A 14,846-nucleotide genomic window follows, 5' to 3' on the forward strand; every position below is an offset into this window, starting at 1 on the left:
TCTTCACTCTGGAGGGTCAGTACCGTTCTCATCTCGAAAGAGCAACACCACTCCTTCAAACAACCACCATGTTCGCCAAGGTGCAGTGAAAGACCGTCTTTGAAACTCTCGCGTTGGCTAGTTATTCTCCATCGCTGCGTTGGCAGGAAATCTGATGGTATACTCACCCACATTATATCCATTTGCAGGTCCTCCTCTGCTGCCTTGTGGCTATTGCTGCCTCTGCTCTGGTTGAGGAATTCGTGAGTTGCGACTTGCGTTTAATCCTTCTTTTAATGCGGACTATACCTAATTTGATTTCAAAGCGTCCAAAGCGAGTGTTCTGAGGGATTGAGTGGGTTGCCAAGTTTAGATATGAAGAGCGGTATTTTCTCAGAGCTGTGATGCTTCAACAGCAAAGAACATTAGTATGCCTGCGTTTTAACAACATTCCTAAACCTCCCTTACGAAAGCATTATCAAGCTTCGTATTTGGTATGAAGAGAAAGTAAAAGTTTTGCGTTGCTTTTGTAAAACCTTATTACATGTTTAGTTGCTTTCCATAAAAGTTAATTACACTGTATCCTCATATTGCACAAGGTATCAGGGCGTGACCCACGTCCTGATGTCTTCGGGGTTAGAGCGCTTAGCCAAAACTTCATTTACTTATTCTGACTGCTGAAAAATGAACCGCAAATATTTGGTGCAAGCGTTTTTTTTTTAGAAGCAAGCAGTTAAGAACGCCTTTTTCGCCCTAGCTAGAAGTACCTTGGCCTAAGTAAAGTCCCAGCAACGCAGATACACTACCCATGCACGAGCGTCACTATCCCTTCGTGTAGGTGAGGTGTTTTTTCGAGGTGAATGCAAACAACAATGATAAAATCATCTGCCAGCTACTTCCAACTCCAAATTTCTCCCACGCGCTGCCCTCTGCATAGCAATTTCCGTGCATTCATGCGTCGTTTATTCGCTAATCTATTTGTGTTGTGGCATTGTGTATTGCACAGCTTCACCGTAAGATCAGCGCGTGCTGTGTATGCCAGTTAAGAAAGGTACAAGTGTTTTCTCGTGGTTATAATATTGCCAGCGTAGGCTGGCTTTTCCTTGTATGCACGGCAGATGTGCGCGGTTTAACTAGTTTAATGCTTTGGTCGTTTGATATTAGCTTCTTTTCTTTCGCTGCATCACAAAGCCAATCGAGGCTTAGCTTTCACAGTTTCCCAAACGATAGATGTATTTGCCTCAGAGCGTGTAAAAGCTGCCAGTGAGCTAGCAGACTGACTATTCATACATGCAACCATGCGCATAGCGCCTCTCAACACATCGCAATGCATACGCATAAAAAGCCTCCTACTGTTTACATTATTTTTGTTATACCAAGCGAAAACACGCTACGAAGCAGAACAGAGTCGAGGTCTAGTTGGTCTTGCGATGATGCAATACAATCAGAGGTGTTGCGGTGGAAATAAATTAGCGTAAGAAGCGAATTAAGACAGCAACTGCCGCAAAGCAAGCGGGCAGGAGGGACAAATTTAGAACCGGAAGTAGCTGCAGCAGACGACCTTCCCATGATCCTCTGCGCTGAATCTGGAAACTCACCTCACCCATTGCTGTGAACGTTATCTTTTCCGAAAATGCAACATTGACTCAATACAGCGGCATGTTGCAGCGGTAACCAATAGAAGTTTTGAATTAGGAGACCAGAGACACTGCGCGCAATTTTGTATATGGGAATGAAGAAAGGCAGTGAAACTGATGCCCTCGTTTGGTTTCACTCTTACAGCCACCCCAGCCATACAGCTTCAGCTACGACACCACCGATGAGTTCGGCACCCGCCTGACCCGCGAGGAGAGCGGTGACGCCAGCAACAACAAGGTCGGTTCCTACAGCTACACCGACGCCGCAGGCATCGCCCGTACCGTCAGGTATACCGCCGACGCCGAGGGCTTCCACGCCACTGTTGAGACCAACGAACCCGGAACCAAGACCTCCAGCCCAGCCGACGCTCTTTACACTTCCGCCGCCGTCGAGGTCGCCCCAGTCGTGGCCAAGCCTGTTGCCGTCAAGGTCGCCGCCGTGAAGCCAGTTGTTGTCCAGGCTGTGCACCCAGCCCAGTATACCGTGGCTGCCACCCCCTTCACCTACGGCCACCACTTCGCCCCAGTTGGTCTGGTGCGCCCAGCTCCCTACATCATCGGCAAGGCTAGGGCTTAAGCCAAGATTCTTCGTATGCCACCAGGACACATATAATACCAGTCGACCTCACACGAACACACATACCTTTCTCCTATCAGGCAGCTGAAGTCAAAGCCCTCAATTGACAGCAATATTTTGTTGTTGCTCACTACTGTTAACGTTCGTCGAGAAAGTTTATCCGGTGTTACCGTTGAAAAATGGATTCTAAATAAAGACAATTTATTTCAACTGCCAGCATTCGTGTGTCAGTTTAGTGACGAACATCGTAGATGTGCTTTCTCCTGCGATGAAGTATTATGGGTACATCGCATTCACTCTAGTATATTGTTGGCCAATCTGTTCTCAAAATGTTCGAAAAAGAGGCTTCTCATCGTGATCGTACATGCACCATCAGCAATTCTTGTGTCCTTCGCGAAGCAGTTACAGGACATAGCAGAGTAAAATGCTTAACACAATACTTTTTACTGACCTTTAAAAGTGTACCGGCTTTATTAAATGGGCTTCTTTGCATCCTATTACAAGTGCTAACAAGTTAACGCTTAATTAATAAATGGTATCATTGTACCACCAACAGGAAATATACAGAAAGCTTTCGGCTCTCCATTTTTGTCTGTAAATTATCAAACGCATTTGTAAAAGCTGCTGAAGCCAGCGAATTAAATTTTTGTGTTCCCTTTTCGCGTAGGTACTGAAACATTGATGATAAATAAAGCATGCTAAGCGCCACACTCTTTATGTGCTCGATATGTTATAAAAAAGAAAGCAAAAAGTTACAGCCGTAATCACAGCACCCTCTGCCCTTGACACTTCAGGCCTACAATCAAACAAAATATCTCGAGAAGAGCTAAACAATATCTTTTCCCTACGGCCCATGTGTTATATTGCAATTTACCAACTGGTAATGTGCGGTTTTTCTATATTTATGGCGGCAGGCTCACACAGTAAGTTATTATAATGAATCAAGTCCCATATCGTGCAAAAGTATATAGTATGCACTTAGATATTCGCTACGCAGGCTGTCTCACCTAAAATTGTAGGGAATTTTTTTTAAAATAGGCTTTTTCAGTTAGACGACCGCTTTTTTCGGGAAAGCACTGTCGGTGTAGGTCTTCGGAGTACAGCTAAGACGTGCCAACTAGCAGGCTGGTTAACTAATATAGCACACACACAAGCGCTTGTGTCTGTGTTTCGTCTTCTTGTCCGTGTTTTTGTTTGCGCTATAACATTTCTACTTTAAGATGAACGTTTTTGCCATCGTCAAAATCGTTCCCTATTGTTTTCCAATGGGAATCTTAAATGTTCGATGCGATTTATGGAAACACTTTAAAAGAAAGATTTTACTACATATCAGAAGAATGAGCCATTACATCGAATATTTCCACAAAATATCTTACAATCTTTCCAATTTTCAAATACGGGACATGATGGTTGAAGACATAACTATTCAGTATCAGTTGCTCAATCTGATAGATAGGAGGTCATAGCTTTATTCTGATGTACTACACCTCTTACAATGCTATTCCGGAAAAAAACACTCTTCTAACTCGAAAAGCCTTTTTTTAAATTGTGTAAAGGGTTAAGCGAAACACTTTATACCAGTATTTAACACCCGGTAATGTTTTTTTTATATACTTCTGTTTGCAGGCGAATATAGTAAATGATTTTGATCGATCAATCAGCATATCTAGTAAAAGTAGACAAACACATGCATGAAGTATACAGGCGTTCTTGAAGTCAAAGGCTAACGAAAAGTGGCTCAATTGATATGGCGCGCGGCTGCTGACCCGAAAGACACGCGTTCGATCCCGGCCACAGTGGTCGAATTTCCATAGAGGGGAATTTCTAGAGGCCCGCCTACTGCGTAATGTCTGCGCACGTTAAAGAGCTCCAGGTGGTCGAAATTTTCGGAACCCTTCGCTACGGTGCCCCTTATATCTTGAGTCGCTTTGGGACGTTAAACCCCCATAAACCAAACCTATACTTGTATTTACTCGCATATAGGTCTATCCTATACATTGGGCTCGCCGAGAAATTAAGAAAAATTATTCGAATATAAGTCGACCCATATCTTTTGAAAAGCATGCACATACGACTTAGGACAAGCGCACACTTCGTCTGACTTTAATCTCTGAAAAGCGAGCAAATATACAGAAACCTAGGCATGCGCAGAAAGAAACCTGATGTGCAATCGACAAAAGTGTTCAATATATCAAATCTCAGCTTTAAAAAGTTTCACAGATGTATGGCTGACACAACTTTTTCCTATTTTTCTTATGTGGTATACCTCCAGAATCTCCCGTGCTTTACTACCACTGCTCCTACTAAGACCGCCAAAATATACTGCTTCCTAAGCTGTCTGCCACGTAAGACCACAGATATGAGCAAAAGAGATTGCGGGTACACACACCAATTCCCTGTGTGCACCCCCATGATGATGATGAAGACCTGCGTCCCGAATATAGGTCGAGGTTTTTTGGTCACGAATATGGTCGATAACTAATTATGGGCAACATTTCTGAAAAAAAAGGTTGACCTATATGCGACTAAATACGGTAACCAAAGGCTAACGGAGTACCCCTCTGATAACTACAAAACCTAACCGTGCTAAGTTTATTCTCGTACTACATGACTGCGAGCAAGAATGGACAAGGTTTGCTCCTAATGCAGGCAGCAGATGCAACTTTAAAACCGCACCGTACAGGTTTTTTGCTTTTATCTGTGCCTGCTGACTAAGCGACCCAATCGCGCCTTTTGATACAGCTGAAAACACAAGTGCTAATAGTTTGGCTGCCAACTCGCGAGACATAATGACTGCCGTGCCATTATGCCAACCTCAGACGCTGTCTTTTCCAGTGCAAGGACCAGCGGTTTTCTTGCCTTCGTATTACATGCCCTACCCAAGCCCATTTCTTCCTCTTGTTTCGACTAGAATGTCATCACCCATGTTTGTTCGCTCACCTACTCTGCCCGCTTCCGGTCTCTTAAAGTTACATCTACCATTTTTCTTTCCATAGCTGGATGTTTTGTCCTTAACTTAGGCTGAACCAAAATCCATAGCCTCCAAATTCCTGCTCCTTATGTGAGTCCCGGTAAGATACACGCGCTGTATACTTTTCGCTTAAAGGATATTTTTAAATAAAATTTCATGACCTCACAAAACCCGCAATAAGCATTCCACCCATTCTTATTCTAGTTATTTCCCTCTCATGATCCGGATAAGCACACACTACTTACCTTAGTAGAGGTATTCTCCTATCACTTCCAGCACTTCGCTACCGATTGTGAACTGCTGTGCCTTTGCGAGAGGCTGTTGAACCCTACTTTGGTATTCTGCATGTTAATTTTTAGACACACCGTTGTATTCTGCCTGTCTAGTACATTTATCATGGTTTGCAGTTTATCTCCTGGATAACTTAGCAAGGCAAGGTCATCGGCGAATCGCAGCTTACTTGGAAATTCTCCATTAACTATTTTATTTTCTTACTTCCACGACATTGCATGGAGTCTGAGTGTAGCATTTCCAACATGAAGGCATCCCACGATTTCTTTGAAGTGTACAATCAGTATCCTAATCACGGAGCAAAAGTACTCGTAACATAACAAAGCCACAACCATTTAATTTGATTTACCATACCACCAAACGCAGTTTGATCAACATCTCCTTCTGTGTAAGCACGCGAGATAAACAGAAACAAGTAATATGACTCATTGCGTGAAAAGACACCACTAATAAGCAGCTTTCTTATTCACATACATGCTAGCCACAACCAAGAATGCAAGGCCTTTGAAGCCAAGCGACGAGTACAAATGGTCATTCAAGTGCGCAGACACGCACTAAAGCAATTTTCACGGGCATCCACATCTAAAAAAAGCCGAGAGAGAGAGCGTGAAAAAATAATTAACATGCAAAAAGAGGCCAGAACGGATCCTGGGAAAATAGACCGCAAGTACCAACCACATCAAACCACTGAAGGAAAGAAAGAAAGGAGGAGAGCGAAGAACTGCCCAAACAAGAATCAGTGACTTTCTCCCGCCATGCGAAACGACGCACGTCCAATAACTGAGGGGCGAGGGCGGTGCAGTGTCGGACGGCGTTACTCTCACTTTCATGATCCAGGTGATTAGTATCTTCTTTAATTTTTCTATCTTCTGATAGCCCCCCACGCTTACTACGTTTTCAAATATTTCGAGAATGCATCATGGGTCGGGTATAAAAGCGCGTCTCATCACTCTGGAGGGTCAGTCTTATTCTCATCACGAAAGAGCAACACCACTCCTTCAAGCAACCACCATGTTCGCCAAGGTGCAGTGAAAGATCGTCTTTGAAACTCTCGCGTTGGCTAATTATTCTCCATCGCTGCGTTGTCATGAAAACTGACGGTATACTCACCCCCATTACGTCCATTTGCAGATCCTCCTCTGCTGCCTTGTGGCTATTGCTTCCTCTGCTCTGGTTGAAGAATTCGTAAGTTGCGATTTGCGTTTACTTCTTTGTCAGCCGGAATATATCCAATTTGATTTCGAAGCGTCCAAAGCGAGTGTTGTGAGGGATTGACTGGGTTTCTAAGTTTAGATATGCCGTGCCGTATTTTCTAAGAGCTGTGATGCTCCAATAGCAAAAAACATTTGTATACCTGCGTTTTAACAACATACCTAAACCTTCCTTACGAAGGCATTATCAAGCGTCTTATTTAGCATGAACAGAAAGTGTGAGCCTTGCGTTGCTTTTGTAAAACCTAATTTCATGTTTAGTTGCTTTCTATAAAAGTTAATTACTGTCTACCCTCATATTGCGCAACGTATGTGGACGTGCGCCATTTCCTGATGTCTTCGGGGTTAGAGCGCTTAGCCCAAAACTTCATTTAATTATTCTGACTGCTGGAACATGAACAGCAAATATTTGGTGAAAGCGTTTTCTTTGTTTTACAGCTACTTCTGATTCCAAATTTCTCCCACGCACTGCCCCCCGAATAGCAATTGCCGTGCATTCGTGCATCGTTTATTCTCTAATCTAATTGTGCTGTGGCGTTTGTGTATTGCAAGCAGCACCATAAGATCAGCGCGTGCTGTGTATGCCAATTGCGAAAGTACAAGTGTTTTCTCGTGGTTATAATATTGCCATCGTAGGCTGACTGTTCTGCGCATGCACGGCAGTTGTGCGCGGTTGAACTAGTTTAACGCTTCGGTCGTTAGATATTAACTTTTTTTTTGCTGCATCACGAAGGCAACGAAGGCTGAGCTTGCACAATTTCGTAAACGATAGAAGTATTTGCCTCAAAGCGTGTAAAAGCTGCCAGAGGGTTAGCAGACTATTCATACATGCAACCTTGCGCACAGCGCGCCTCAACACATCGCAATGCATACGCATAGAAAACCTCCTACCGTTTGCATTATTTCTGTTGTATTTCATGCGAAAACATGCTACGAAGAAGAACAGAGTCGACGTATAGCTGGTCAGGCGATGATGCAATACAATCGGAGGTGTTGCAGTGGAAATAATTTAGTGTAAGAAGCCAATTAAGACAGTGACTGCCGCGAATCAAGCGGGAAGGAGGGAGAAATTCGGAACCGGAAGTAGCTGCAGCAGACGACTTCCCCATGAGACTCTGCGCTGAATCTGGAAACGCACCTCATCCATTGCCATGAACGTTATCTTTTCTGAAAATCTAACATTGACTCAACAGTGCGGAATGATGAAGCAGTAACTAATAGAAGCTTTCAATTAGGAGACTATATGCACAGTGCGCCATTTTGGATAAGGGAATGAAGAAAGGCAGTTAAATTCATGCCGTCGTTTGGTTTCACTCTTACAGCCACCCCAGCCATACAGCTTCAGCTACGACACCACCGATGAGTTCGGGACCCGCCTGACCCGCGAGGAGACCGGTGACGCCAACAACTTCAAGGTCGGCTCCTACAGCTACACCGACGCCGCCGGCATCGCCCGTACCGTCAGGTACACCGCCGACGCCGAGGGCTTCCACGCCACCGTTGAGACCAACGAGCCCGGAACCAAGACCTCCAGCCCAGCCGACGCCCTTTATACTTCTGCCGCCGTCGAGGTAGCCCCAGTCGCTGCAGCCCCAGTCGTGGCCAAGCCTGTTGCCGTCAAGGTCGCCGCCGTGAAGCCAGTCGTCGTCCAGGCTGTGCACCCAGCTCAGTTCACCGTGGCTGCCACCCCCTTCACCTACGGCCACCACTTCGCCCCAGTTGGTGTGGTCCGCCCAGCCCCCTACATCATCGGGAAGGCCAAGGCTTAAGCCAAGATACTTCGTACGCCACCAGGACACATGTAATACCACTCGGCCTCACACGAACACACATACCCTCTCCTATCAGGCAGCTGAAGTCAAAGCCCCCAATTAACAGCCATATTTTGTTGTTTCTCACTAGTGTTAACGTTCGTTGAGAAAGTTTATCCGGTGTTACGGTTGAAAAATGGACTTTCAATAAAGACAATTTATTTCAACTGCCAGCATTCTTGTGGCAGTTTGGTGACAACCATCGCAGATGTGCTTTCTCCTGCGATGAAGTATTTTGGGTACATCGCATTCACTCTAGTATATTGTTGGCCAATCTGTTCTCAAAATGTTCGAAAAAGAGGCTTCTCATCGTGATCGTACATGCACCATCAGCAATTCTTGTGTCCTTCGCGAAGCAGTTACAGGACATAGCAGAGTAAAATACTTAACAGAATATTTTTTACTCACCTTTAAAAGTGAATCGGCTTTATTAAATGGGCTTCTTTGAATCCTACTAGAAGTGCTAACAAGTTAACGGTTAATTATTAAATGGTATCATTGCACCTCCAATGGGAAATATACAAAAAGCTTTCGGCTCTCCATTTCTTTCTGTAAATTATCAAATGCATTAGTAAAAGCTGCTGAAGCCAGGGAATTAAATTTTTGTGTTCTCTTTTCGCGTAGGTACTGAAACATTGCTGATGAATAAAGCATGCTAAGCGCCACACTCTTCATGTGCTCGATATGTTATAAAAAAGAAAGCAAAAAGTTACAACCCTAATCATAGCACCCTCTGCCCTTCACACTTTAGGCATAAATCAAACAGAAGATCCTGGGAAGAGCTAAACAATATCTTTTCCCTACAGCCCATGTGTTATATTACACTTTACCAACTGGTAATGTGCGGTTTTTCTATATTTGAGGCGGCCGGCTCAAACAGTGTCTCTTTATAATGGACCAAGCCCCATATCGTGCAAAAATACATATATGCTTAGGTATTCGCCACGCAGGGCATCTAACCTAAAATTTTAGACAACTTTTTTAAAAATAGGCTCTTGCAGTTATACGCCCGCTTTTTTCGGCAAAGCACTGTCGGTGTAGGTCTTCGGAATACAGCTAAAACGGGCCAAATAGCAGGCTGGTTAAATAATATAACACACACGCAAGCGCTTGTGCGTGTGTTTCGTCTCTCTTGACCGTTTCTTTCTTTCCACTATAACATTTCTACTTCAAGATGAATGTTTTTGGTATCGTCAAAATCGTTCCCTATTGTTTTCTGATGGCAATCTTAACAGTTCAATGCAATCTATGGAAACACTCTCAAAGAAAGATTTTACTACATATCAGATGAATGAACCATTACCTCCAATATTACCATAAAATATCTTACAACTTTTCCAATTTTCAAATACTGGACATGATGGTTGAAAAGATCACTATTCAATATCAGTTACCCAATCTGATAGATAGCAGGTCCTAACTTTATTGTGATGTACTGCACCACTTACAATGCTATTCCGAGAAAAAAAGCACTCTTCTAACTCGAAAAGTCTTTCTTTAAATTGTCTAAAGGCCTAAGTGAAACACTTTGTATCAGTATTTAGGATCCGGTAATGGATTTTATATACTGTTTGCAGGCGAACATAGTAATTGACTTTGATCGATCAATCAGCATATCTAGTAAAAGTACATAAACACATGCAGGCCATATACAGGCGTTCTTGGAGTCAAAGGCTAACGAACAGTAGCTCAATTGATATGGCGCTCGGCTGCTGACCCGAAAGACGCGGGTTCGATCCCGCCCACAGTGGTCGAATTTCCATAGAGGCGAATTTCTAGAGGCCCGCCTAGTGCGTAATGTCTGCGCACGTTAAAGAGCTCCAGGTGGTCGAAATTTTCGGAGCCCTCCGCTACGGTGTCCCTTATAGCTTGAGTCGCTTTGGGACGTTAAACCCCCATAAACCAAACCTACCTGTATTTACTCGCATATAGGTCGACCCTATACATTTCGCTGGCCGAGAAATTAAGAAAAATTATCCGCACATAAGGCGACCCATATCTTTTGAAAAGCATGCACATACGACGTAGGACAAGCGCACACTTCGTCTGACTTTAATCTCTGAAAAGCGAGGAAATATACAGAAACCTAGGGATGCGGAGAAAGAAACCTGATGTGCAATCGACAAAAGTGCTCAATGTATGAAATCTCAGGTTTATAAAATTTCACAGATGTATGGCTGACACAACTTTTTCCTATTTTTCTTATGTGGTACACTTCCAAAATCTCCCGTGCTTTATTACCACTACTCCTACTCAGAACGCCAAAATATACTGCTTTCTAAGCTGTCTGCCACGATAAGACCACAGATATAAGCAAAAGAGCAATGCGGGTACACACAGCAATGCCCTGTGTGCACCCCCATGATGATGATGAAGACCTGCGTCCCGAATATAGGTCGAGGTTTTTTGGTCACGAATATGGTCGATAACTAATTATGGGCAACATTTCTGAAAAAAAAAAGAAAGGCTGACTTATATGCGAGTAAATACGGTAACCAAAGGCTAACGGAGTACCCCTCTGATAACTACAAAACCTAACCGTGCTAAGTTTATTCTCGTACTACATGACTCCGAGCAAGAATGGACAAGGTTTGCTCCTAATGCAGGCAGCAGATGCAACTTTAAAACCTCACCGTACAATTTTTTTGCTTTTATCTGAGCCTGCTGACTAAGCGACCCAATCGCGCCTTTTCATACAGCTGAAAACACAAGTGCTAATAGTTTGGCTGACAACTCGCGAGACATAATGACTGCCGTGCCATTATGCCAACCACAGACGCTGTCTTTTCCAGTGCTAGGACCAGCGGTTTTCTTGCCTTCGTATTACATGCCCTACCCAAGCCCATTTCTTCCTCTTGTTTCGACTAGAATGTCATCAACCATATTTGTTCGCTCACCTACTCTGCCCGCTTCCGGTCTCTTAAAGTTACATCTACCCTTTTTCTCTCCATAGCTGGATGTTTTGTCCTTAACTTAGGCTGAATCAAAATCCTTAGCCTCCAAATTCCTGTTCCTTATGTGAGTCCCGGAAAGATACACGTGTTGTATACTTTTCGCTTGAGAGATATTTTTAAATAGAATTTCATGACCTCACAAAACCCGCAATAAGCATTCCACCCATTCTTATTCTAGTTATTTCCCTCTCATGATCTGGATAAGCACACACTACTGACCTTAGTAGACGTATTCTCTTATCACTTCCAGCACTTCGCTACCGATTGTGAACTGCTGTGCTTTTGCGAGAGGCTGTTGAACACTACTTTGGTATTCTGCATGTTAATTTTTAGACACACCGTTGTACTCTGCCCGTCTAATACATTTATCATGGTTTGCAGTTCATCTCCTAGGTAACTTAGCAAGGCAAGGTCATCGGCGAATCGCAGCTTACTTGGAAATTCTCCATTAACTATTTTATTTTTCTTACTTCCACGACATTGCATGCAGTCTCAGTGCAGCATTTCCAACATGAAGGCAGTCCACGATTTCTTTGAAGTGTACAATCAGTATCCTAATCACGGAGCAAAAGTACTCGTAACATAACAAAGCCACAACCATTTAATTTGATTTACCATACCACCAAACGCAGTTTGATCAACATCTCCTTCTGTGTAAGCACACGAGATAAACACAATCAAGTAATATGACCAGTTGCGTGCAAAGACACCACTAATAGTCAGCTTTCTTACTCACATACATGCTAGCCACAACCAACAATGCAAGGCTGTTGAAGCCAAGCGACGAGTACAAATGGTCATTCAAGTGCGCAGACACGCACTAAAGCAATTTTGACGGGCATCCACATCTAAAAAAAGCCGAGAGAGAGAGCGTGAAAAACAATTACTATGCAAAAATAGGCCGGAACGGATCCTGGGAAAAAAGACCGCAAGTACCAGCCTTATCAAAGCACACAAGGAAAGAAAGAAAGGAGGAGAGCGAAGAACTGCCCAAACAAGAATCAGTGACTTTCTGCCGCCATGTGAAACGACGCACGTCCAATAACTGATGGGCGAGGGCGGTGCAGTGTCGGACGGCGTCCACTCTCACTTTCATGATCCAGGTGATTAGTATCTTCTTTAATTTTTCTTTCTTCTGGTAGCCCCCCACGCTTACTACGTTTTCAAATATTTCGAGAATGCATCTTGGGTCGGGTATAAAAGCGCGTCTCTTCACTCTGGAGGGTCAGTCTTGTTCTCATCACGAAAGAGCAACACCGCTCCTTCAAGCAACCACCATGTTCGCCAAGGTGCAGTGAAATATCGTCTTTGAAACTCTCGCGTTGGCTAATTATTCTCCATCGCTGCGTTGTCATGAAAACTGACGGTATACTCACCCCCATTACGTCCATTTGCAGATCCTCCTCTGCTGCCTTGTGGCTATTGCTGCCTCTGCTCTGGTTGAAGAATTCGTAAGTTGCGATTTGCGTTTACTTCTTCTCTGTCAGCCGGACTATACCCAATTTGATTTCAAAGCGTCCAAAGCGAGTGTTGTGAGGGATTGACTGGGTTTCTATGTTTAGATATGCCGTGCCGTATTTTCTAAGAGCTGTGATGCTCCAATAGAAAAGAACATTTATATGCCTGCGTTTTAACAACATTCCTCAACCTTCCTTACGAAAGCATTATCAAGCGTCTTATTTAGCATGAACAGAAAGTTTGAGCCTTGCGTTGCTTTTGTAAAACCTAATTTCATGTTTAGTTGCTTTCTATAAAAGTTAATTACAGTCTACCCTCATATTGCGCAAGGTATGAGGACGTGCGCCATGTCCTGATGTCTTCGGGGTTAGAGCGCTTAGCCCAAAACTTCATTTAATTAATCTGACTGCTGGAACATGAACAGCAAATATTTAGTGCAAGAGTCTTCTTTGTTTTACAAGTAAGCAGTAAAGAGCACCTTTGTCGCCCTAGCTAGAAATACTTCGGCCGAAGTAAAGTCACAGGAACACAGCTACACTACGCATGCAGGAGCGTCACTATCGCTTCGTATAGGTGAGGTGCTTTTTCTAAGTGAATGCAAACAACTATGTGAAAATCGTCTGCCAACTACTTCCGATTCCAAATTTCTCCCACGCACTGCCCCCTGAATAGCAATTGCCGTGCATTCGTGCATCGTTTATTCGCTAATCTATTTGTGCTGTGGCGTTGTGTATTGCAAGCACCACCGTAAGATCAGCGCGTGCTGTGTATGCCGATTGCGAAAGTACAAGTGTTTCCTCGTGGTTATAATATTGCCAGCGTAGGCTGGCTGTTCTGGACATGCACGGCAGTTGTGCGCGGTTGAAGTAGTTTAACGCTTCAGTCGTTAGATATTAACTTTTTTTTTGCTGCATCACGAAGGCAACGAAGGCTGAGCTTGCACAATTTCGTAAACGATAGATGTATTTGCCTCAAAGCGTGTAAAAGCTACCAGAGAGTTAGCACACTATCCATACATGCAACCGTACCCACAGCGCGCCTCAACACATCGCAATGCATACGCATAGAAAACCTCTTACCGTTTGCATTATTTTTGTTGTATTTCATGCGAAAATATGCTACGAAGTAGAACAGAGTCGAGGTATAGTTGGTCATGCGATCATGCAATACAATCGGAGGTGTTGCAGTGGAAATAAATTAGTGTAAGACGCCAATTAAGACAGCGACTGCCGCTAATCAAGCGGCCAGGAGGGAGAAATTTGGAACCGGAAGTAGCTGCAGCAGAGGACTTCCCCATGAGCCTCTGCGCTGAAGCTGGAAACGCACCTCATCCATTGCCATGAACGTTATCTTTTCTCAAAATATAACATTGACTCAACAGTACGGCATGATGAAGCAGTAACTAATAGAAGCTTTGAATTAGGAGACTATAGGCACTGTGCGCCATTTTGGATAAGGGAATGTAGAAAGGCAGTTAAATAGATGCCCTCGTTTGGTTTCACTCTTACAGCCACCCCAGCCATACAGCTTCAGCTACGACACCACCGATGAGTTCGGGACCCGCCTGACCCGCGAGGAGACCGGTGACGCCAACAACTTCAAGGTCGGCTCCTACAGCTACACCGACGCCGCCGGCATCGCCCGTACCGTCAGGTACACCGCCGACGCCGAGGGCTTCCACGCCACCGTTGAGACCAACGAGCCCGGAACCAAGACCTCCAGCCCAGCCGACGCTCTTTATACTTCCGCCGCCGTCGAGGTAGCCCCAGTCGCTGCAGCCCCAGTCGTGGCCAAGCCCGTTGCCGTCAAGGTCGCCGCCGTGAAGCCAGTCGTCGTCCAGGCTGTGCACCCAGCTCAGTTCACCGTGGCTGCCACCCCCTTCACCTACGGCCACCACTTCGCCCCAGTTGGTGTGGTCCGTCCAGCCCCCTACATCATCGGCAAGGCCAAGGCTTAA

At 44.4% G+C, this 14,846-nt stretch overlaps 3 protein-coding genes across 3 annotated transcripts; all 3 read left to right on the plus strand.

The window, feature by feature from the left end:
• Nucleotides 1–68: 68 nt before the first annotated feature.
• LOC149342113 (cuticle protein 10.9-like) lies at nt 69–2,193 on the plus strand. Its single transcript, XM_089542097.1, has 3 exons — nt 69–80; nt 189–242; nt 1,762–2,193. The coding sequence occupies exons 1-3, from the start codon at nt 69–71 to the stop codon at nt 2,191–2,193; spliced, it is 498 nt and encodes a 165-aa protein (XP_089398223.1).
• A 4,273-nt stretch (nt 2,194–6,466) lies between these two features.
• LOC149342114 (cuticle protein 10.9-like) lies at nt 6,467–8,435 on the plus strand. Its single transcript, XM_089542099.1, has 3 exons — nt 6,467–6,478; nt 6,587–6,640; nt 7,989–8,435. Exons 1-3 carry the CDS (start codon nt 6,467–6,469, stop codon nt 8,433–8,435), a joined length of 513 nt encoding a protein of 170 aa, XP_089398225.1.
• A 4,273-nt stretch (nt 8,436–12,708) lies between these two features.
• Nucleotides 12,709–14,846, plus strand: LOC149342115 (cuticle protein 10.9-like). The gene is made up of 3 exons (XM_089542100.1): nt 12,709–12,720; nt 12,829–12,882; nt 14,400–14,846. Exons 1-3 carry the CDS (start codon nt 12,709–12,711, stop codon nt 14,844–14,846), a joined length of 513 nt encoding a protein of 170 aa, XP_089398226.1.

The sequence above is a fragment of the Amblyomma mixtum genome, chromosome 5 (genome assembly GCF_055824585.1).
Source record: "Amblyomma mixtum isolate Tamu chromosome 5, ASM5582458v1, whole genome shotgun sequence".
In the NCBI taxonomy this organism is placed as follows: domain Eukaryota; kingdom Metazoa; phylum Arthropoda; class Arachnida; order Ixodida; family Ixodidae; genus Amblyomma; species Amblyomma mixtum.

Coding starts and splice junctions, on each gene's coding strand:
- LOC149342113 (XM_089542097.1), top strand. Junction 243..1,761: donor CTGCTCTGGTTGAGGAATTC/GTGAGTTGCGAC, acceptor TCACTCTTACAG/CCACCCCAGCCATACAGCTT.
- LOC149342114 (XM_089542099.1), top strand. Junction 6,641..7,988: donor CTGCTCTGGTTGAAGAATTC/GTAAGTTGCGAT, acceptor TCACTCTTACAG/CCACCCCAGCCATACAGCTT.
- LOC149342115 (XM_089542100.1), top strand. Junction 12,883..14,399: donor CTGCTCTGGTTGAAGAATTC/GTAAGTTGCGAT, acceptor TCACTCTTACAG/CCACCCCAGCCATACAGCTT.